This window comes from Sander lucioperca, chromosome 19 (assembly GCF_008315115.2).
Source record: "Sander lucioperca isolate FBNREF2018 chromosome 19, SLUC_FBN_1.2, whole genome shotgun sequence".
NCBI lineage: Eukaryota > Metazoa > Chordata > Actinopteri > Perciformes > Percidae > Sander > Sander lucioperca.
In genome coordinates this window covers 15,930,297-15,952,626 of record NC_050191.1, presented here as the reverse complement: position 1 = coordinate 15,952,626, position 22,330 = coordinate 15,930,297, and the positions used below count along the sequence as shown (strand labels likewise).

Genomic DNA, 22,330 nt, shown 5'->3' with positions numbered 1-22,330 from the left:
TTGTGTCACTAAAGCAGATCAATGAGCCCTATTTTAACTGTACAGTGGGAATTACCCCACAAAGCTCTACGTCATGTGCTGGGGACAATGAGGCTGTATTGAAGCACAGTTTGTGATCAAATACACACAGTTCGGTAAAGTGGATGGTGGGTGTTTTGAGTAATCATTGTCTTCTCAGTCAGTCACCTTACCTATCTCATATTGTTTAAAAAGCTAAGCAAATCACAGTGGTGCATGAGAAAAATGGCTTAACCAGTTTATAGAAAAAGAGCAAATCAGCTTCTCCAACTCAAGCTTTTCATACAGTCAGATACTGTCTATTCTCACTGCAACGTCAAATACTGTCACCAAAGTAACACCTTTCCGTTTGTGAGGGTGTGGAATGTAATTCTGTTTATGGATTTGCTCTGTGTGACTGCTATATAAGTGAGAATGACATGTATTAGGCTACTAAATCAGCATGTATATTTTTACAAGCTTGCGTGAATTTCCATTTGTGTGTGTGGACAGAAAAGTATTGTCCTTTACCTTTCCCTCATCCATGGGGTTGTCACTTATGTGGACAACTGGTCCAGGGTGAGCCTTGGAGGACCTTATGAGAGAGACAAAGAGAGAGACATTTAGGGAGTGTTTTTTTCTCTTTAAGCTTTTTGACATCAAAAAAGGTCATAAACTTATAGAACATGGGGAGCGTTAAGTTGGGAAACAAATGTCTTTGAACCTGTGGCAGAGGTCCGCCAAGGGAGGACAGAGCTGCCAATCACTCCAAGGCTCTAAAAGGCTGTTCAAAGACATAAGCTTACTTAAGGTTGTGATGGATGGCTCTGTCAGGCCAGGAAGTCCCCAATGGCTATGTGTATGTATGTGGGTGTGTGTTTAAAGTGCTGTTTGAGGGTTAAGACTTGGTTGTAGGATTAGGGATAGAATTAGGTTATGGTTAGGGTGAGGGTAAGGGTTAAGGTTAGGCATTTAGTTGTGATGGTCAAGGTTAGGGTAAGGGGCTCGGGAATGCATTATGTCAATGACGGGTCCCCACAAAGATAGTGCCACAAACCTGTGTGTGTGTGTGTGTGTGTGTGTGTGTGTGTGTAACCATTTGCATGTCAGCGGAGACATCACAAAATGCTTGGCTGCCCCCTCCTCTCCCCCTCCTGTCTGTGATTTACCCTCCAGACAGCCTTATGTCAAATCTCCTCTCTCTGCGTGCCACGTGGCTGCAGAATTCACCTAACCTTCCCTGCCTTTAAGAGATGATGTGGGCTGCGGAAAGCCAGAGAAGGTGACAGCTAAAAAAGAGTGACTGTTAGAGCCTGAAACATAACCCAAGGACCAGGGAGCAAGGGCAGGGATGCCTGACAAGGAGAGGAAAAGGAAGGAGCTGCAACCAAATGTAAGTAATGCAAAAGGAGGCTGTGAGTTTTTTTATTCATCTTCATTCTGGACATGCTGGTGATAATATAAAGTATACAAATTGTATATATTCCAACTGTAATACATGTTTTGGATTGAAATCTATAAGCAGATGATTAATTAAAACTCCTATCCTGCATCTCTGCATCACTATAACAAAAGGCCAAAGAAGGGAAGCATCTACAACAGAGTGTGTGTGTGTGTGTGTGTGTGTGTGTGTGTGTGTGTGTTACAGGGTAGCAGTTAGTGGGCAGGCAGGCAGTCAGTCAGTTGTCTCTATATTTAGCCTGTTTGTGCCGAAGCCTTATTACCTAAGCTCTGCTGCAGCTGGAGCTGTTGATTTATCTAATCCCCCTTCACTACCTGTCACTCAGTCGTCCACATCAGCACGCACACACACACACACACACACACACACACACACACACACACACGCACACGCACACACGCACACAGCGGCACAATTAAGACACATCTTAGCATCCACCCATTTGTAAAACCTACATCCATGACAAACAATTCCCCTTTCACTGAATTACAAAATGCACTTTGCATAAAAGCTTCGCTCGCCCGTCCCACATGGTTTATTTCCTCTTGTTTTCTGATTTTATGCGCAATGTTCTCCATCGTCCCCTGTGATACTCTGTTAACAAATGTTTTGTTAAAACCTGTTGTTATACAGTAAATAAATCTGACAGGTACATTCACAAAGTCCACAAATACATGTTCAGGTTTGGAGATGAAGGAATCACCATGGCAACAGAGGCAGGATGGGCAGAGCGCAGACAGGCTCCCAAAAATCATCCATACTCTGCCACAAATTCACAAACCCACCCACCCACACACAAACAACGCCTGCCTAACTACTTCAACACGCTCCTGTAAACACACATCTCTGCCTGTGTGCTAATGACTGCGTTTTGCATACAGAGTAAAAAAAGGTCTTCGAGGAAAAGAACATTTGATTATGTGTGTATATATGTGCATTTGTGCCTCTGATAGCTTTTGCATGCTCATACAGATAGATGCTTTAGTGTGCATGAGTACTACTGTATTTATTACTATGCTTATTTGTTTTGCTGTTAGCATTCCATTACTCTCATAGCATCATTCACAATTACGGGTATCACATTCTTGTCTTCAGCTACTGATTCAAGGTCTTCCATGTCTGTCTCTAACACACACACACACACACACACACACACACACACACACACACACACGACTACTAGAGTCAAACAAAATATCTCATGGCAAATATAACGCTTGTTCGGTACATCGTAAAATCTTGAAAATGTTCGCCCCCTTGGCAGCGTCAGTACAAAAAGTAATCTGTTATAAACCTTTACTGCAGCAAATCCTTCTTTGTATATCAAATAGTCATCCCACCCAGTGATGCCCTCAGTACATTAAAGAAAATGGACCATTACGTATGTGTTGCAAGCACACACACAAAACTGAGTGCATATACACGCACCATAGAGCAAATGTCTGTGGGTGTGTAGATGACGCAGGGGGGATGTTTAAGCAATAGGAAAGGTAACACCTCACTGAATTTGAAAACATCTCTTCAGTGCAGGCACACCCACACGCATACACACAAAAAAAAAGTGATTTAAAGAAAAATGATGAACGTGTGAATAAAAGCACAGGTACTCATTCAGCATACATATTCAAGGGCTTAACTAGATACACATACACACATGTACACTGAAACACACATTCACAGTGAAGTCCTGAACATCTGGTGACACCACGGGTGACACCACGGGTGACACTCCGTGACGCAGCACAGGCGCAGTCACCATGACAGTGTCTCCACAGCAACATGGCTCGAACAGCCCGTTTGCAGCACGCCCATACCGTATGTGGCCTAATGTCACCTTGGTAGACTGTAAGTCTTAATGCATCATAGCTTAAGTACAGCTCATATATGATGATTGCTAGCCTATGTATGGCCAGGGTGGGATTGGTGAAAAAAACCGAGGGGGGGATGTTTTTTGATCATGCACAACAAAACAAAACATGCAAGAATTAAAGCCTCCTTCCAATACCATGGATAGTGCCACTCGGCAAGGCATACCAAAACACTTATTTATGAACTTCAATATTCAATGGAAAATAATCTCAAAATGAAATAGCACAATGTGATGTCTACATAAAACGCTGCGCTTTCAAGCCAGGGAGCAGAGTTCACTTCCCAGCGAAAACAAAATACTTTCACCCAGGAAACACGTGTTCGTTCTTCGTGAGTGTTTTAATCTAAACCACAATCTTTTTCCTAAATGCAACAAGTTGTTTTGGTGCCTAGACTTAACTGTCATGGCCGCATGACGCCCAATATTTTCTCAACTCTACTACCATGGCCCCTGAAAGGACCGATATCTGGCGGTGCCTGTAGCCGGCTCCCAGTCACCTATTGGGGGCTAATAAACATCAACCAACTGCCGCTGATACGATGAAGCTCTGACGGAGCTCTCTGGCGGCTAAATACAACCAGCAACTGCCGCTCGGATTTTATCATTCTATTGCACTTTAGACTGTTCACGTTACAGCACTTTACTTAGTTTGAAATAGGCTACTTCTATTTTAGGTATATAATATATGGTCTATAGGTGAAGTAGCATTGATCACTTTGAGGGGGGGATACATTGTGTCCACAACAGGGATAAAAATAATTCGGCGGAGGCAAGGATATATAGACCAGAAATGGGGAAATCCCACGCATTCCCCCCGGAAAATCGCACTCTGTGTATGGCTATTCCAGCATAAAAACATGCTCAAGAATAAAGTGCTAGGCCAGCTGTACTGAGTACAACTAAGGTTTTCAGTACATGAATGAACAAAACGTTAATACTAAATCCTCAAACTGACCAAAACAGTAGCTTAGATCCCAACTTCCTATTGACTGACAGTGCCATTGTCAGCTCAGCTTTTATACACAGTTTGTTGGTTACTGGCTAAAAGCTTACTAAAAGACAGCAAGAGCAACAAAAACAACATTATATGATGTGTCGCAGTTAAATGAATAGTTAGGGAAATGAGCATATTCACTTATCTGTAAGTTAAATATGAAGCTACAGCTAGCAGCCGATAAGCTTAGCTGAGCACTAAGATTGAAAACAGGAGAACAGCTGACATGGCTCGGTCATGGTTTTGACTCACCTATAATTCCGGAGAATGTTGTTTTTCCACTTTGGTTTTTGTGCGGACAAACAAACAAGAAATAACATGTTAATTATTAAGATTTAGAGGCCTAAAATATGGATTTGGATAGAGCCAAGCTGGCTGTTTTCCCTTCCTGCTGTCTCTAAGTTAAGCATATCCTGGCTGTACCTAGCTTCATATTTAACGGACAGATATGAGTACGGCATCGATCTTCAGTGTGCTGATCTATTAATATATAATATATATACCTATATAAACTTGTATAAATTTAATGTAAAAATGTAAATTTGTATTAAACTGAAAAGCAGTTCAGACAAGCAAAAACTGAAGCTTTTTGAGCAGTGACATGATTGCTTACTGATGTGAAGTGACTACTTTGTACTCTTCTAAACAACAAGATTTAAATAAGCAAAGTGATTTGTATTGTCCACCTCAGGCGTTAACCAGGAAAGGTCATTGTACCGGGAGCGTGGGGTCCTGGAACCACTTTAAATGGCTTTTAGGATACTGGAGGTACCAGCTGAGGACCTCACATATGCATAAAATCACAGTAAGCAGGAACATACGTAGAAGCATGAACAATTCTAACAAGTAATGACAGTAGCTTCAGGGTCCCAAGTTGGAGAGTGGGAGAAAATGAAAAAGGACAGAAAATGCCTCAAGCCAACATGTTCACGTGAACGATGTGTCATAGTAAGCTGTAAACATTTAACCACTCCTGTCCCACTTCTCCCCGGCTCTCTGTACCCAATGACCATCTAGCTGAATTAAATCAAATGCACACAGACGCTGCCAGGTACAAATATATAAACAGCCTTGCATATAGTGCAAACGTAAAATTATGCATCATGTGAACACACACAGATTCACAAGTAGACTTAAGGGCAATGTCCTTAATGCCTATAGCACTGACTGAACTATAACGCCATGCATTTAGTTATGTACTGTAGGATATGTGTTTATCTAATAGTCTGTCGAGTACAATAGCTTGGGAACAGAGGTTTGAGTCATACAAATACACAGAGCACTAGCCCTGGCCAGGCCTGGGGCCACTGGCACAGCTACTGCAGCTTGTCTCCAAATAGCAGGGCCCGAGTGATGATGACCCCAGTACACACCATATTCTAGCCTCATTACAGTATTCACAATAGAACAGAGGGGTAGCGGGCAGGGCTTAACATAAAATCTTTAATGATGCTTTCAATAGAATGGTATGTAGTAGGGCCGGATTATGACAGTGAAAATAAGGCCAACAACATTACGCTCAGTCCATAAAATTATCTTCAAAATTGTGGAAAAGGTCTAGCACAGATTCCATAAACCCAAGGTGACAATCTTCAAAATGCTTATTTTGTCCAACTAACATTACAAAACCTTAAGATAGTTGATTTGTGATAATATAAAACGGAGAAAAGCAGTGGCATTTGGCATTTTTGCTTGATAAATGAATTTTCTGGATTACATTTTCTGTCTCTCAACCAATCATGACAGCAATATTTCCAGTTAATTTAGATCAAGCGCTTTCTTCTTCTGATGACAGCATCAGAAGAGAACAATGGGAGAGGTACAGAAGCTTTTGTGGACGGCAAGCCTACCAACCCCACAGCTGGCAGAGAGACACAAGGAGTGAGAACGAGAGAATCACCTCACACCTCTCTGATCTGCATCAAAGCAAACCACAGACATACACTCAAACAGATATGCAAACTGAGAGCATCTGTAACAAATCTGGGAATCGATTCCTGGCACTGCCGCCATCTTCAAGAGCATCCTACAGAATGGCTGTGTGAGCAATTGAGGCCTGAACCAAAAGATATGGAAAGCTCATTCCCTCAAACTAATTGTGCAGGGCTAGACTTTGGATGGAAACAACATGTCAATGAAAGTGTTGTGGCTTAACAAAGCTGCAGAGCAGAGATAGATGGATGATTTGATGATGAGTGCAATTAGTTTTGGTTTAGGGTAGGTTGAGGAAATAGAGGTGATTTGGAAAGGTATACAGTACATATCAGGTAATGCAGGTTATTATGGTCCCAGAATATTGCTATATAACTATTTAAACACTGTCACTGTCATTATATTATTGCAAATATAAATGGAAATTTAGATTTGTATTATCTTGGACTAGCAATATGGCACATTTGCTGTAATGTTTATCACTTCTGCAATCTGTGATGTGGAGAAGGGGATATTGAGGATGTGTGACCTTTTGTTTTATGTGAAAGTGGCATAAGGTTCTATTACTAATTCTAATATAATTCTGATACAAACTCCAACATTTTGGAAAGGACTAATCTACCTTTTAGCAATGTCCCACCAGAGGTTATGGTTGATGTAAAAGGATTTGTCATCAAACCAGAAAATATATTCTAAAACATAATTTAAGATTTTCTGAATAATAATAAAAAAGGCCACTTTGGCAGTTTGGGTGTTTGATTTCCAGCTCTCTCATCCACATTTCCACATGATGAAGATTCTTAACCTCAAATTGCTCCCAATTACATGCTGAGTGTGTATATGTGCGAACGGGTGAATGAGTCCATTATTTCAATAATTATAGGCTATGTTGGTTAAATTATTATTCACTTGCTGTACCTGCAGCAGATATTTTTATAAACAAATGTAACAAAGAGTATTTTTTTAATCAAGCAACTATTTCTTACATTCCAGAGATTTGTATTAAAGGTCCCATGACATGGTGCTCTTTGGATGCTTTTATATAGGCCTTAGTGGTCCCCTAATACTGTATCTGAAGTCTCTTTCCCGAAATTCAGCCTTGGTGCAGAATTACAGCCACTAGAGCCAGTCCCACAATGAGCTTTCCTTAGTATGTGCCATTTCTGTGTCTGTAGCTTTAAATGCTATTGAGGAGGAGAGAGGGGGGGGCAAGGTGGAGAGTAGGGGTGTGGCCTTGACCAACTGCCACTTTGCTCGTTTGAAAGCCATGATGTCTCTCTCTCATGGGTGGGCCAAATTCTCTGGGCGGGCAAAGCAGAGAAAGGGGAGGTAACCTTGCTCCTTATGACCTCATAAGGAGCAAGATTCCAGATCGGCCCATCTGAGCTTTCATTTTCTCAAAGGCAGAGCAGGATACCCAGGGCTCGGTTTACACCTATCACCATTTCTAGCCACTGGGGGACCATAGGCAGGCTGGGGGAACGCATATTAATGTTAAAAAACCTCATAAAGTGAAATTTTCATGCCATGGGACCTTTAACCTCTCATAGAAATTACTGTTTTGTGACCACAGGAACAACTCTGGAATAGAGGTGATATGTTGAAATAATGTGTGGATGGTTAGGGGGGAAAAAAAGCTTTGACTTCTAGGTAAAACAAGGTGAAGAGGAGTGAAAGGAACTGTAAAGGTATAGGGAAAAAAAGAGAATAGAGTTAAGCAAAGAAAAGTGAAAGTTATTGCTTCTCCTTTAGTCAAGAAGGACTCCTGTATCTACCTCTCTATCTTATCATCCACATCTACCCTCTATCTCCTCATTATTACTCCAGTCCTTACCTTCCTCTCTTTTTTTTCTTTAATTGGAAACCTTTTCCCGCTACCTGTCTATCCTCACTTATCTGCACGACTGCTCTTCTGCTGTGCCCTCTGTTACCTGCATTTATCCCTGTGTCACCACTCCCTTCCTCTTCTGCATGTCCTCTCCCCCAGGCAAAAGCCCTGTCTCATCCATTCCACTCCCGTCTCCTCTCTGTCATACACTCACCCTCCTCCCCTCCTCCTCCTCTCTCTCTCCCACCACACACTTTCTTCCCTGCAGCCCTGTCGACGAGACGAGACGTCTGTGTGTACCATACACTGATCTGGGCAGACACCTGTTCCACCCCCTCCCTCCTTCCTCCTATTTCCCTCACTCCACACACACACACACACACACACACACACACACACACACACACACACAGACAGACACACGCACAAAAGGGAATGAGGGGGGAAGCGTGAAGCAAAACGCTCCAGTGAATAATTTAAGTCTCTACAGCAGGAAACCAAAATGGAGCCTGTCAAACTGACAGATCCATTGAAAGAGCAAAGAGACAGGTCGCTCACTACCTGGAGTCTGATACTGTGCCTGGTAATGATAGACTGACTGATGATTCTTTCTTATCTCATTACATTTAAGCTATAACAACCTTTTGCAAGGTAAGATGCTGATTACACAGCATCCCTTACCCCCTTTAAGTGCAGCAAGGTGAGTAAATAGACCCTGGGATCAATGTTGCAGTGCTGGCGATATGAGTGATTGATCTGCGTATCAGTGATTCACTGTGGATGAGAACCCCCCCCCTCCATACAGCACAAGAACCTATACATCAGCATACTTAAACTTTGCAGCATTTGAAGAAGAGGAAGAAGAAGTAGAAGAGAGCAAATTCATTATACAAATATAAGGAACTTTCAGGGCATTAAGAGTGGGAGGCAGCATCAGAGGGTGACGCGTGGGCAGCGACACTCACAATTCAATGGCTTTGTTCCACATGATGACGTAGCCTGAGAGCATAAAGGACTCCACGTTGACGAGGTGGATGTTCCCTCGTTCTGTGCCGATGTACAACCATTTACTCTGGAAGGGCAGGTGGCAGAAAGTTATTCTGTAAAGAGAAGGAGAAGGAGACACAAGTTAAAAGAGTAGAGCAGAGAATGACAGAGGAGAGGAAGAGAAAGGGTGGACCAGGGAGAACGACACAGACAGCCGAGAGACACAAGCTTCTCGAAAATCACTCGACGTTCTATTGTAACCAAAGACAAATTATGCAAAACTTTGAGAGGATTATTTACCACTCCATCAGGTCGAAGCAGTCGAGATGAGAGTGGCAAACCAAAGAGATTTTTGAGTCATTCAATCAGGCACCTTCCCTCCAGACCTACAGGATACATGAGGGCAAAGAGACACCCATAATTCTCCTGTTTTCATCATCTCTCCCCCGTCTCCTCCTTTCATCCATCCATCAGACTTAAGTTTAATGAGAGGTTAGAAACCTTTCCCTCCTTAACCGTGGCTGTCCATTCATCTTCTCATCCCTTTTTCATCATTTTGTGCTTTCATCCATTCTTCGATTCAACCTCCAATCCGTCTGAGGAATAATAATATACAACCTTGGTAATCCGGCTTGCTAATATTTCAAGGTTGTCCAGCTCCTCCAGTGATCCTTTTGATTCTGCACGGTGGTTTGAGCTACACTTGTGGACTTCAGCGGCCTGTATCTATAAGACAACGGCTCTGGCTCATCACCTGGGACACACCATCCAAGTAGGAAGAGAAATAAAGTTGTATCCATCCCTTTTGACAGCACTTTCTTTTTTGTCCATCATTTCCAACAGGAAGGACACACTGGAGTGTTTCCTATGTGCTCCTGACAGATTAGCTCATACTTAGCAATGGAATCCTTCCACAACAAGTTTAATATCTGAATGTTATAGCTGCTGTCAAAGACGCTTTAAGTAGATACAGTATGTAAAGAAAATATTACATTGAAATAAAATAAAGTGTATTAAACTCAAGGCCAAGCCCCATGCAGTATCCCAGGAAAGATCGAAATAACCCTCTTTTCCCATGCTTTAATGAGTCTTTCCAAATTACATTACATACCAACCCTGTCTCCTAGCAAATATTATTTTTTTAATCGACATCGTAAATATCAACGGCATGCCAGATACAGCTCGCTACAGTACATTCAAGAACAGATAAAGAAAGAAAGACTGGAGATCTTACACTTTAGCAAACTCAAACATTTGAAGCATCAGTGATGTAACTTTCAGAATGAATGCTTTTGTTCCCTGAAATAACCTGCTCCCAAATAGCTAGCTGTCAGCAAATGACGCTTATACTCTAGCATTGCTAAGTGACGCAACTATGTTGCGGCAGGTGTATTGCTCAGGACTTGAGGAAGCGCAGTGTCGAGTGTGAAGTAAGTTGTTTGGATGGGCGGTTCTTGAGAAAGCTGCAAGGGGCAATACTGGAGGCCAAGCAATTAACCTGTTCTGAACAGGCACATTTTGAACTAGCATTGCACTAATTTTGATTGAATGTATCTTCAAAACAATTACTGTCAACATATTTCATATTTGTATTACATATTTGTTTTCCCAACAATATCTGCTCCTAGCAACTAAAGCATGATTAACATTTTTACAGTTAAGGGCAATTCAAAACACCTGGTTATGGTTAAGGAAAAATTCTTCTTTCCCTTAACCACATGTTTTAGTAGCCTAAAACTAACAAAATGTGGGATACAGGACTCCAAGTACCTTGTATGAAAGCCATGTGATTTACATCTGTTAAGTATGAGAATATGACACTTCCTGGACTGGAAAAAATGTTGCAAGTTATCCAGGCAGAAATTATGTTTTATCCTAAACATATTTGGCAAAGGACGTTAGCGGTATATGAATGTCTTTTGTAGGAGAAATGGTTAAACAGAAACATTGCATTTATACTGTATTGATATACATATACTTAACACAGCAAAACACGGATTTGCAGTGATTTTGACTGTCTTTTCTGCGTCTTTTAATGCTCAGAAAGCCTCTCTCTCCCTCTTTCTGAGACTATCTCACACTGTTGCTCCAGGGCTTTATTGAGAGTAGCAGCTCCTACTACAGCACACACACACACACACACACACACACACACACACACACACACTTCCCACTCTGGCCCAGTGCTCTGCTCCAGAACATGAATATATTCATTTTTTTGGAGGAGAGACATCGGGCTACTTGACATAAATTTCATTCACACAGTCCAAGATACTCACATTAACCTACATTTACATACAGCAGGAATATGGCCTGGCTTAGTCAAATATGAGAGTAATAAGAGTTGCATATGCTCATTCAAGTCTCATCTGACCAGGCAAGTTAACTAAGAGCAGAAAGATAATTTTTTTTTTTTTTTTTTTGCAATTTTCTTTATATAGACTATCAATGTGTTTTGCAAAATACATTTTGGAGGAAACGTAAAAACGTAATCCAGGCAGCCTTGTGTTTAAAAAATGTATTTGCCAATGCAAATTATTTGTATATGAAGATTATGAACATGATGTGTAGGAGACAGGGTAGCAAGAGCATGAGCTGACTTACTAATGTAACATGGACAGTTAATCATTGAGATGCCCGCACTCGTACAGACTAACTACAGATGACTAAGAGCTACATGACTTTTCATGACAACTTGTGGCCTCTTTATATCCAGTAGGCAGACTGTCTAATGAATGTAATGTCCTTTTCCATCTGCACAAACAGATAATCATGTGCCTGTGCATGCTTGTTTTGTGATCATTTGCTTGTATGTTCTTCTGAGAGTAGGTATGTGCGGGCCGGCTGAGAGGCAGTGTCAGGAAACATAATTATACAAATTTGCTTGCTAGAAGAGTGTGTGTGTGTGTGTGTGTGTGTGTGTGTGTGTGTGTGTGTGTGTGTGTGTGTGTGTGTGTGTGTGTGTGTGTGTGTGTGTGTGTGTGTGTATGTGTGTGTCCATTTCTCTGTGTGTTTGTATGCACCTGATCATTTCTGCAAGTGTACTTATGTGCGAGTCATTGTGTTCACACTTGTTGTGCACGCAAGTCTCCTGGTGAAATCTCCAGCTTCAAGTAGTCACGATACACAAAGGCAGCTGCCAGCTTGCCGGCTCAGGGCCAAAACTCATTGCCTCAGAAATGAAATGACAGACGCCTGCCACACACAACTCTGAGGCTAACTGCACTGTGGGCTAGACGTATGAGAGCATGGTTCACTGCAAATGAATTGAAGAGAGGGGATACTCTAGGAAATCATAATTTGCAATGCATGGTTTTATGTGATGTTCCTATCAAAGATGATCATTGCTCCAGATGGAGTAATCTGTGCCTGCCTATCATTAGAAAGTCACCAGCTCGAATCTAAACGGCTTTGAGTAGTAATACTACTACTACTTTTCTGAACACTTTTTATTAAACTGCCCTGGAGCAAAGCACTGACCAATAACCACTGAATAGCTGACAAGACCATAATGTAGTAAGAAAAGAATATGATTTGGTTACAGTAATTAGTATGTCATTGCTGCCACAAAGCAGTAATAGGACTTATAATAGAATGCAACAATGTAATGTATCCAAACATTTCTTTAAGAATCATGCTGGTGTGCGCAATAATGGCAGGGGAAGAGGCTGACAGAGACAAAAAGAATAAGGGCTGGTTAGGTTTCAAAATATAATAACTGTCATTTACTGTATAGTGTATAGTAATCACAGCTGTACTGTATCTGTTAATCCTCTGTTATCTTATCTGGCCAATATTCTTGTCAGAATACAAAGGAGTTTTAGAGTCATTGAGAGAACAGATATTCCTTTCGGCATTGTTTGGAATTGTTGATTCGGACAATGACAATGCAGATAACAAAATGCAGATAACAAAAAATAAGTTGATTAAGTGCTGAATAGCCTGTTGGAGAGATTTCCCATCACTTTTTAAATAAGAAAAAACAAATGAAATAGAAGTCAGTGACATACAGCATCCATTCGGCAAAGCTCCAGACTGGATGGAGGAGTCTGTTCTAATCTGAGAGGGGCCAGAGACCCCAATCTACCCACAGGGTCTCAATTAAAAACAATCTAATCTGATAACAGACTGCGTACAAACACACAAACACACACATTGTGTGTATAGCGGAGAGAGAGTCTGAATGTCAGACAAAGCATCTGTGATATCAACCAATGCCTGGGCCTCATAATTAAAACAATGCTGAATTAATTTACCTTCACAGTTTTTAATATACATTTGCACAGTTAGAAGGTAATGTTGGAGAAAAAAGGGAGAAAGGTAAAAAACTTTCTGCCCAGCTGCAACCTTAATCAGTCAAATACCTCTGAGTAAAGTCTAATCGGCTGAATCATTTTTTATTTTAAGTAACCCATTTCATTTACAAACTACTAATTATATATTTTAAGGTTTAGAAAAAGAGATATTTTAAGGTTTAAGTGTCTTTTTCAAAAATACTTCAAGACAGGCTGTGACTCCTGCTGGGATCGAACCTGAGATTCAGTTAATTTAAATTCCAATATTAAGTGACTCTGACAAGTTTCCAGAGGTTTTGAGCAGCTAAAGTCAAATATATCAAGAATGAAATTAGTTATTGTTCTGATAGAAACAAAATAGTCTACAAACCTTACCAATGACCAAGTTAAAGTGAAGAGATCAGGTCTCATTTGTGTTTATGTGTACTGGTGTGTATGTGTGTGTAGTGACACTGCCCCCCCTCTTATTAGCTCCCATCATATCACCCTGCATTGACGATAGCTTCCACATCTGCAGTGCATTCCTGTGAGGCCAGGAGGTGATGAGAGCATCCTACGCCAGAATGACTCGGCAGGATTTCTTCTGCGCTCCCTCCATCCCCACACTCCTACCCACAGACTGACTCACTGCTTTCTGGCTGAGGCCCAGTCTGTCTCAACTCCTCCTCTCCTCTCTTCTTTCCTCGCTCCTAGTGCCTGTGATCTGATGTGAATGGATGCGGACGCTGGAGGGCTTTCTGCAACACTACTTTCAAACATCAACTCAAATTCTGATCAGGGGAAGGACCAAGAATAGAAGGAAGGAAAGTGGGAGAGAAGGGTCTGTTTGGAGTATTGGAATGGGCCCTCAGATGATAAGAACCCTATAGATTTCAAAAGGTGACAGGACTATGTAGAAAATAAATGTGTAAAAATAAATACATTAGCCATACCATACTTACAGTTTCATTTTTTATGCAAGCAGGCCTAAAGAAATATGTTAGCAATAGAGCTGTACCAAGAGAATGCCATGCAATGTATCCATTAAATGAATAGTGCAACATTTTAAAATAAATACACCTCATCACTTTCTTGCAGAGAGTTAGATTAGAAAATGCGCTGAAACAGCTATAGCCAGTCTCTCTCCAAAGTTAAATAACTACGAGAACCTCTAAAGCTCACAAACTTAACACGCTAAATTGTGTTTCTTTAATCCGTAGAGAAACGTAAAAACAACAATTTGTGGTTTTATGGAGAGTTACATGCTGAAACTTTCCGGAGTTAATTCTCAGAATTTTGTCGTCACATCGAGGTTAACTGGTAACCAGCAGAGGCGCTGTTAATACTTCGTAGCTAGCTCTAAAATCACAAATGGACATGTTTGCATTTTTGCTTGGTGTATGGATTAAACAAATGAGATATAATGTGTTCACAAGTTTAAGAGATGTTGGTAGCCATATTTTTTTAACATTGGAAAGAGTCAGGCTAGCTGTTTCCCCCAGCTTCCAGTCTTTATGCTATGCTAAGCTAATTGACTCAAGGCTCTAGCTACATACTTAGTGCACAGACACAAAAAGGTATCAATCTTCTCAACTAACTCACAGCAAGAAAGATGTTGTCATTAAAATACAGGCAAATGCCAATATTTAGTGTAACGTCTGGTGTGACGACATTGCAAGATGGTCTCTAGTATTTGGCTTGTGACAGGCTGTTGTTTCTTTTTTTCTGTTGCACCCCGTTAGGATGCTGCCGTGATGGTTGGGTGACTAGGACATGGCTGCCTTTTCCTTAATGTCAAGCTTTGAACCAACAGTCATAATGGGGAAAAACAAATTAGCAAAGGTATAAAAGTGGGAGATGGGATAGAGTGGCAGTGTGTGACTAAGATGTTATAGGTTTTACAGAATGTGTCCTATGATTCAATTCTCTAATAATAATAATAATTCAACGTTTCTCTAAACAATTGTCTTAAAAAAACATTTATGCTGTTTCTTGGCTTTATTTTCGACAGCCATTCTTACCTTCAGATGGCACTTCAAACTGTGATCTTCTAAAAACCACTTGGAAATGTAACCTGATGCTTTTCTTTTGACAACTATATTACTTTCTGATGCTATGGTACTATTCTCACAAGTATGTGGTAATATTTCACTACCTTAAGTACAAATAAACCAACAGATCATCAAAAAGTACCTCTTTTCACAACTCTAAATACATCTGACATTGACTGTGTACAAAAAAACATCAAACACAAGATGTAATTATCTGTTGATTAAATAGTAAAATACCTTTTACTAACACTATGCTCATTGTTCATAACTGATAGTCAATAAAACATTTGCGTAATATACTGTATGTATGGTTGTTTATTTTGTCTGATATAGTCCAGTGCAAAATGTCAGAATAACCACCCTAAGGTGTGTGATTTTAATATGACTTTGGTGGGATTTGAACCCACAACCTTAGTGTTGGTAACTCAGTGCACAAACAATCAGGGCCACAAAGGACCACTGCAATGATTACAGTGTGTACTGTACAATACAATAGTGTGGATGAGGCTTGTGATGATATCACTGCTGAACAATGTCAGGCTTCGATTTGACATTCAAGAAGATTTTTCCCAGGGTGCATGAACAGTGAAAACATGCATTGTGATGTGGAAGAGAACTTATGGCCAAATCCAGAAGACCGAATTGATGCAGATTACTGTAGTGTATACTACAGAAAACATTTACAGTATTTACAGTAATCAATTTTCTTTCAGTTCTTTTTTTACAGTATTTGATTAGACAAAACCTTACAGTATTGTTGCAATAAACATTTGTTTCTTGCATCAATGATTGGGGAAGATTACTTAATTGATCACACTTCTGATTATGGGGTAGGTATTATGGAAATAGTTTGTTGTTGAATTTGATGGGTAATGTACAGTTACATTTTGCCTACTGTAATGTGAAACCAGTGAAGCAAACATATCATCTTTAGCACTTCAAAGGGTAATGTTGAAACATGTATCTTACATTGTTTGGTCTTGGACTAAGTGATCATTTCAATTACTTAACTGAAAGAATTGTACTATATGTTTAGTGACTTAACAAATGTACTTGTTGTATTTCACCAGAAACTTAGTGGTTGAAATATTGGTCTTGTAGTGAAAGATGTTTACAAACCAAATGATGAATCAGTTGCTTTGAATGCAAGATTTAATGATTGACAAGTATGATCAGTTGGTAGTCTTTTACTTAGAGTTTTAAAACACTGCACCATACTATTGATAATAGTATCATAGCGACAAAAAAAAAAAAAAAAAAAAAAAACCTTGATCCAAGCAACAACAGTGTGCACCCCTTTTATAAAAAACAAAGCAGAGAGAAATTTGTAGACTTTAGAGCCAGAAGAGATCTTAAAAGCTTCTCAGGGTGTAAGACACTTGGCTAAACCGTGTGATAGGAAAGTTGAAATATGATGGGCTCAACAAAACCCTGATGGTCCCATTAACTTGGGAGGCTGCTCCTTTGGAGCTGCTATTAAAATAATAGCTATGGAGGACTACAGAGTTGTGTATTAGTTTACAGAAAGGGAAAATGGAGTGCTGTTCTGCAAACACTTGGACACAATTTGATACCAATGTAGGATACAATTACCTTTTATATAAAACATTTCATATATTGCTTTAATAAAGGATAAAGACTGAAAAAAAGTGAAAAAGTGGCTGCAAAGTAGGATTTTTTTTCTATACTACACTGAACTAAGCCATTGCATTTGTAATAGCACATTTATGTCTATGTATCTACTGTATCTATACTAGAGTTTAGATTCTCGGCCCAAGCCCGTGTCCGACCCGAGCCCGACACGACCTCGGGTCGGGCTCGGGCCGTTATTTCCGCCACTATCCTCGGGCCGGGCCGGACCCTTGATCAAGCTTTTTTTTTTTTTTTTATCCATTACCTATTTAGCCTAATTGGGTGGGGAGAAAGCTATGCCATAATCAGAAATATTATAAAGCTATATAAAAGTAACAAATGTGTACAAAATTTAGGCTGCAGTTACAAAACGCAGCACTTCATGTGCGGAGTCTCCTCCTCTCGCACGCATCACACCAGGCCTGCTATGCTGTATTGTGTATCTTAAGTGCAACATGGAGCTTGAAGATGTAAAGAAAAAAAGAAAAACAGGAGAATTACCTTTGAGCAAGTGTGGAGGAAAGTCGGAGGTATGGAAGCAGTTTAAACAAGTCGTGGGCAGTGACAACAATATGTTGTTCATCATTGTTTCTTTTTTTTACGTTTCTTCACTCAGATCCATTTGCGATCCGATCCATTCTGAATAAACAAACAGCGCAGTTTACATGCTTCGTCCTTGTTGTATTATTCTAAACAGATTTCTGCAGTTCAACAACTCTGAACTGTAGTTGAGAACGTCAGTTATAACGGCCCACGAATTAAAAAAATGTCGGGTTTAAATCGGGCTCGGGCTCATAATTACAGTTAATGTGTCGGGCCGGGCCGGTCTCGGACGCAACGTGCTCGGGCTCGGGTAGGTTCGGGCTTGATTTTTTTGGGTCTGATCTAAGCTCTAATCTATACCTGCCTACTCCTGTTCAGGGTCCTGAAAAGCCCAGCAGCTCAGCATGCAGTGCCAAAAGAAACAGGAATACCGTTGACAAGCCTCAGTGCTGCTCTATTACGCAGCATCAAAGCAGCAATTTTATCACATATACTTCCTGGATGAGCACATCCCTGCTACTGTACTTTGACTGCTTATTCTGTCTATATGACACATCCAATGTGTGCTATGGGCGTCAACTGATGCAATGATTTGCGACGTCACAGAGCGATTGGTATGCTGTGAGACAGCAAAGCCTGTAGGTGAAATCGTCAGTTGCAGAACAGCAGACTGATGTCTAATGCTCAGATCAAGACTGTCTCACTCATGAGGCTGAGAAGAACTGTATTTGCATTTTCTCCTCCAAACTTTCATATCTTACACATTATGTATGGATGAGGACTGAAAGCAAGCATTCGTCCTCTTGTCTCATGTGACTTTGAAGTTTGAGATGCAGTAACTCCGCTCCTTCCTGCTGCGGTTTCTTGAGGTTGTTGCGTTGGATCGCGGTATTTACTAAATGTCAGAAGCGGTCAAGCACGTCCGCAAGAACACAACCCGCCCTAAAAGCCGCTGCCGGCCACTGTCAATCACATCAGCGGCGTCTCAGATCATTGGCTCTGACATTTAACCCATTCACCACTTTTAACTGAGACAGATCTCTGGCCAATGATATGATTGGCTCTGATGGGTAATCGCTGCATCTGCGTTTGGAGGAGACAGTGGACAGCAACTTTATTGAGGTGAGGTGATTCAGCACTTCACTCATCTTGTATCTCAGAACTTAAATTATAATAAAACATTTGCAAATGAAAAAATCAGATTTTTTTTTATGCAATGCTTTTTTTTGCTTGTCAGCCAAATACCAGTTATTGGATATTGGATTGTCCTTGATGTAGCACCAAGGAGAGTTTTGAAAATGGTCCCTGGTGCCAACTCAGGGTATATACAGAAATCCTGGAGGTAAATTCAATACCTTTTAATACCATTTTTAATACCTTCTCAATATTTTTTAAAACCAACACGCCATTGAGTTGCAGGTTTATACAGCAACACGTTTCTAACCATTAAACAGAGTTTGAGATTTATAAAACTACACCCTCTTGGCCAATAGAACAATGCAGATAGGGAAAGTCAACAGAATAGATTGAGACATCACACACATCTTGCATTTATTCCACCTTCAGAATAAAGTTAATAGATGAAATAAAATGATAAATTAAAGCAGTTCAAAGAAACAAGCATTCACTGATGCCATTATAACACTTAAAACTAAGTGAACCTTCTTCTGTATGTACAGACACCTTATGCACAAATGAGTACACATGGAAAATATTCCATGAGGCAAGTGAAATACAAGAAAACAGTAGTGCTGCAGCTATCGATTATTTCAGTAATTGAGTATTCAACCGATTATTTCATCGATTAATCGGATAAGAAATACTTTTGCTTTACAGTAAACAGCAATAGCAAATATACAAAAGAGAGGTTTCCTTTTTTCGAAAAAGCAACCTTTTTTATTACCTAAATTTCATACAATAACATGGATATGTGCTAATATTTTTAAGCACGGGCCGCATGGGCCACCAAGCCCCTTATTCTGTTGGCAAAAGTACATTTTTGATGGTCCAAATGTAAGTCTTTTTCACCCCCTTCCCCTTCTTACCTCTGGCTCTTTGCACTGGATATGCAAAAGAGCTGTTCACTAAGCCCAGGTAAATGTGACTGTACAAAGCTTACAGCAGGGCTATTCAACTACACTGTTCAGGGGGACACATTTTAAGAAGGCTAATATACTGAGTGAGGAGAAAGAATAAAGAATGCAGACATCACCGTCATTCACGTGCATATTAAGTAGCCATGCTCCAGGGGGGAGGGGCTGGTTTGTCTCCGGCAGCAGCTAAGTTTACAGAAATTTCAAGATTAGTAGCAAACTAATAAACACTTAGATTACAAACCGGAAGCTTTCGTTTTAGCTTGTTTATAAAACATCGCTATTTGCAGAGTAGCATGCAGTAGGCTAGTTGTGTAAAACGCGCGTTGGACGAGAGCAGCAGACGTTAGTTAGCTACCTTGTCTCGGGTTCGTTCCGTGGAATGGATGAGTAGCCTACACTGGATGTTTTCTACAGAGATGATGTTTGCAGCTTAAAATGATCCCAAACTTTCTGTCATTTTCTCTTGCCTGTTTCTTCTCTTAACCCCTCACTATATTCACTGTCTTCCTTCATTTTGAAATCTGCGCCGTCAGACCCGCCCCTCAATAGCATTTATTGGCCAGGCGTCCATGCTTACGCAAGGTAACGTAACTTCATTGGTACAAGTCCTATCCCCTGACCAATGTGCTATCCTAACCTTAACCACTCAAGGTCAATGCCTAACCCCAACCAATCGAGCTGCTTCGTAGGGCGGGTCTTGGCGTGGCCATAGTGGGATTCATACATTTGTATGCGGCGATGGATATAATATCACACAAACTTTACAAGATCAACTTAAATAGACATAATAAAACAAATGGACAACTCATAGTTTGCAAAAAAATAATTCAAAAAATGAATACCTCGTAAAATGGTGATTAATACGTTTTAATACATTTTAATGGCCTTAATTTTTACTAATTTGATTTACTACCTTTTAATACCTTTTTAAAACCCCGCGGACACCCTGCAACTGTATAAACCATAGACTGTATATAAAGATGGACAACACATCTCCACTTCCTCCCGCTGTATAAAAGTAAAGCCAAAATATCCCAGATACGGGCGCTGCCATCTTGTAATTTTGGAGCCAGAGTCTGCGCAGCAGTGATAGGGCGGTGGAGCCGCAGTATAAGTCTTACCCAAACACCCGCCCCGACCAATCGCAAGTCAATCACAGCTGCCTATCATGACATTTTACCCTGTTTTTATAGCATCAAATAACTAATAAAAAACAAATTTATCAGAAACATAACACTTGAACAAGCATCACTTTGGTAGGAACTACCTAAAATGACAGAAACTATCTTTGAGAAAAAATTTATTTAAGGTGTACTTTGATTTTTTTGTTTGGCCCAGGTCCCATCCGCTAACATGGAAGGGGCGGGATTTATGACCTATACTGCAGCCAGCCACCAGGGGGGATTGAAATGTTTTGGATTCACTTACACAGTCTATTCATCAACCCCTGGTATAAACACATGCAATTACACTTTTTTTGAAAGAAGGATAGCAGGAAATTAAGGGGTAGAAAGAGAGGGGATGACATGCAACAAGAGTTCTTGGACTCAAATCTTTGTCTGATGAAAGTACACTGTATATCTCATGATTATCAAACTAATCTGAACCTCAGAAGTTTTAATTTAGCACACCAGCCGCCATCTCAAAGTAGGTGTGTTTGTGCATTTGTGTACATGTGCAAGTGTGTGCCTTGGTGTATAATAACTGCTTGTGTGTGTTTATGTTTACGCTCTGTTTGTGTGTCCGTATATGCGTGCGTGTGTGCGTGTGTGCGTGTGTGCGTGTGTGTGTGTGTGTGTGTGTGTGTGTGTGTGTGTGTGTAACAACCTGCTGGTGTAAACCTTCAGGTGTTTGGGTAGGTTCACACCTGTGCCACAGCGATGGGAAAGCCTCAAAGGCAGAGTAAGTGACCCAAATAATGAGTGTTTAGTTAGAGACCAACAGAGAAGGGAGAGAGAGAGAGAGAGCGTGAGAGAGAGAGAGAGACACCTTCTATGCCCTGTGCAGAGTTTTGCAAGCGTGCAGACACACTTGCCAAATGAAATGCCGTCTGTTTGCATTCAGCATGACAGACAGTGAAAACTAACAGTTCACACAGGCAGCAAACTGTGACACTGCCCCTGCTCAGAAAGACACAGTTCATGTTGCACCAAAGCAAGTGTGAGGGCCTAATTGAGAAGGAAAAGAAGGAAAGCAGAAGGTCTTTCTCATCATTTGCAGTGTGTGTGTGCCCCTCTTACCTCTCTCTGCTGAACTTGAGGGAGTGGAGGATGGCTGGTCTCTTCTGCCTCAGGTTCCACAGGTGGACACTGTCATCAGCCAGAGCACTCACCAGCGCTCCCTGTCACAAAAGAGTTACATTTTACATTCAAAGATATCACAGGTATCATCATTGACATACATGTAGGTTATAACTGCAGCATTGTCCAGAAACATATCTACAGACTGCACATGCTCTCACATGACATGCATGAGTCAGACTGCCTTCCCTGAAAACTGACTTTAAATCAGGCAGCTTTCTCCCAGGTAACCACGATGACTCATAAGATGTATATAAGTGTATGTGCATGTGTAGGCGGCACTAAAAATCGTCTCCATCTCTCTGAGGGTTTGTTTAAAATGCTGACTCATAGTCACACAGACGCTGGCCCACACGCAGCAAAC

General features: G+C 40.7%; 1 protein-coding gene across 5 annotated transcripts in view; it reads right to left on the bottom strand.

Annotated features, from left to right (window-relative positions):
• stxbp5a (syntaxin binding protein 5a (tomosyn)) overlaps positions 1-22,330 on the bottom strand; it is a 99,672-nt gene that overhangs the window by 38,415 nt on the left and 38,927 nt on the right. For all 5 annotated transcript variants that reach the window (XM_031321846.2, XM_031321848.2, XM_031321845.2 and 2 more), the window contains exons 4-6: positions 21,907-22,007; positions 9,049-9,183; positions 529-592 (exon numbers count right to left, since the gene is read on the bottom strand). In XM_031321846.2, coding sequence (XP_031177706.1) covers positions 529-592; positions 9,049-9,183; positions 21,907-22,007 — 300 coding nt within the window. The remainder of the gene's footprint in view (positions 1-528; positions 593-9,048; positions 9,184-21,906; positions 22,008-22,330) is intronic.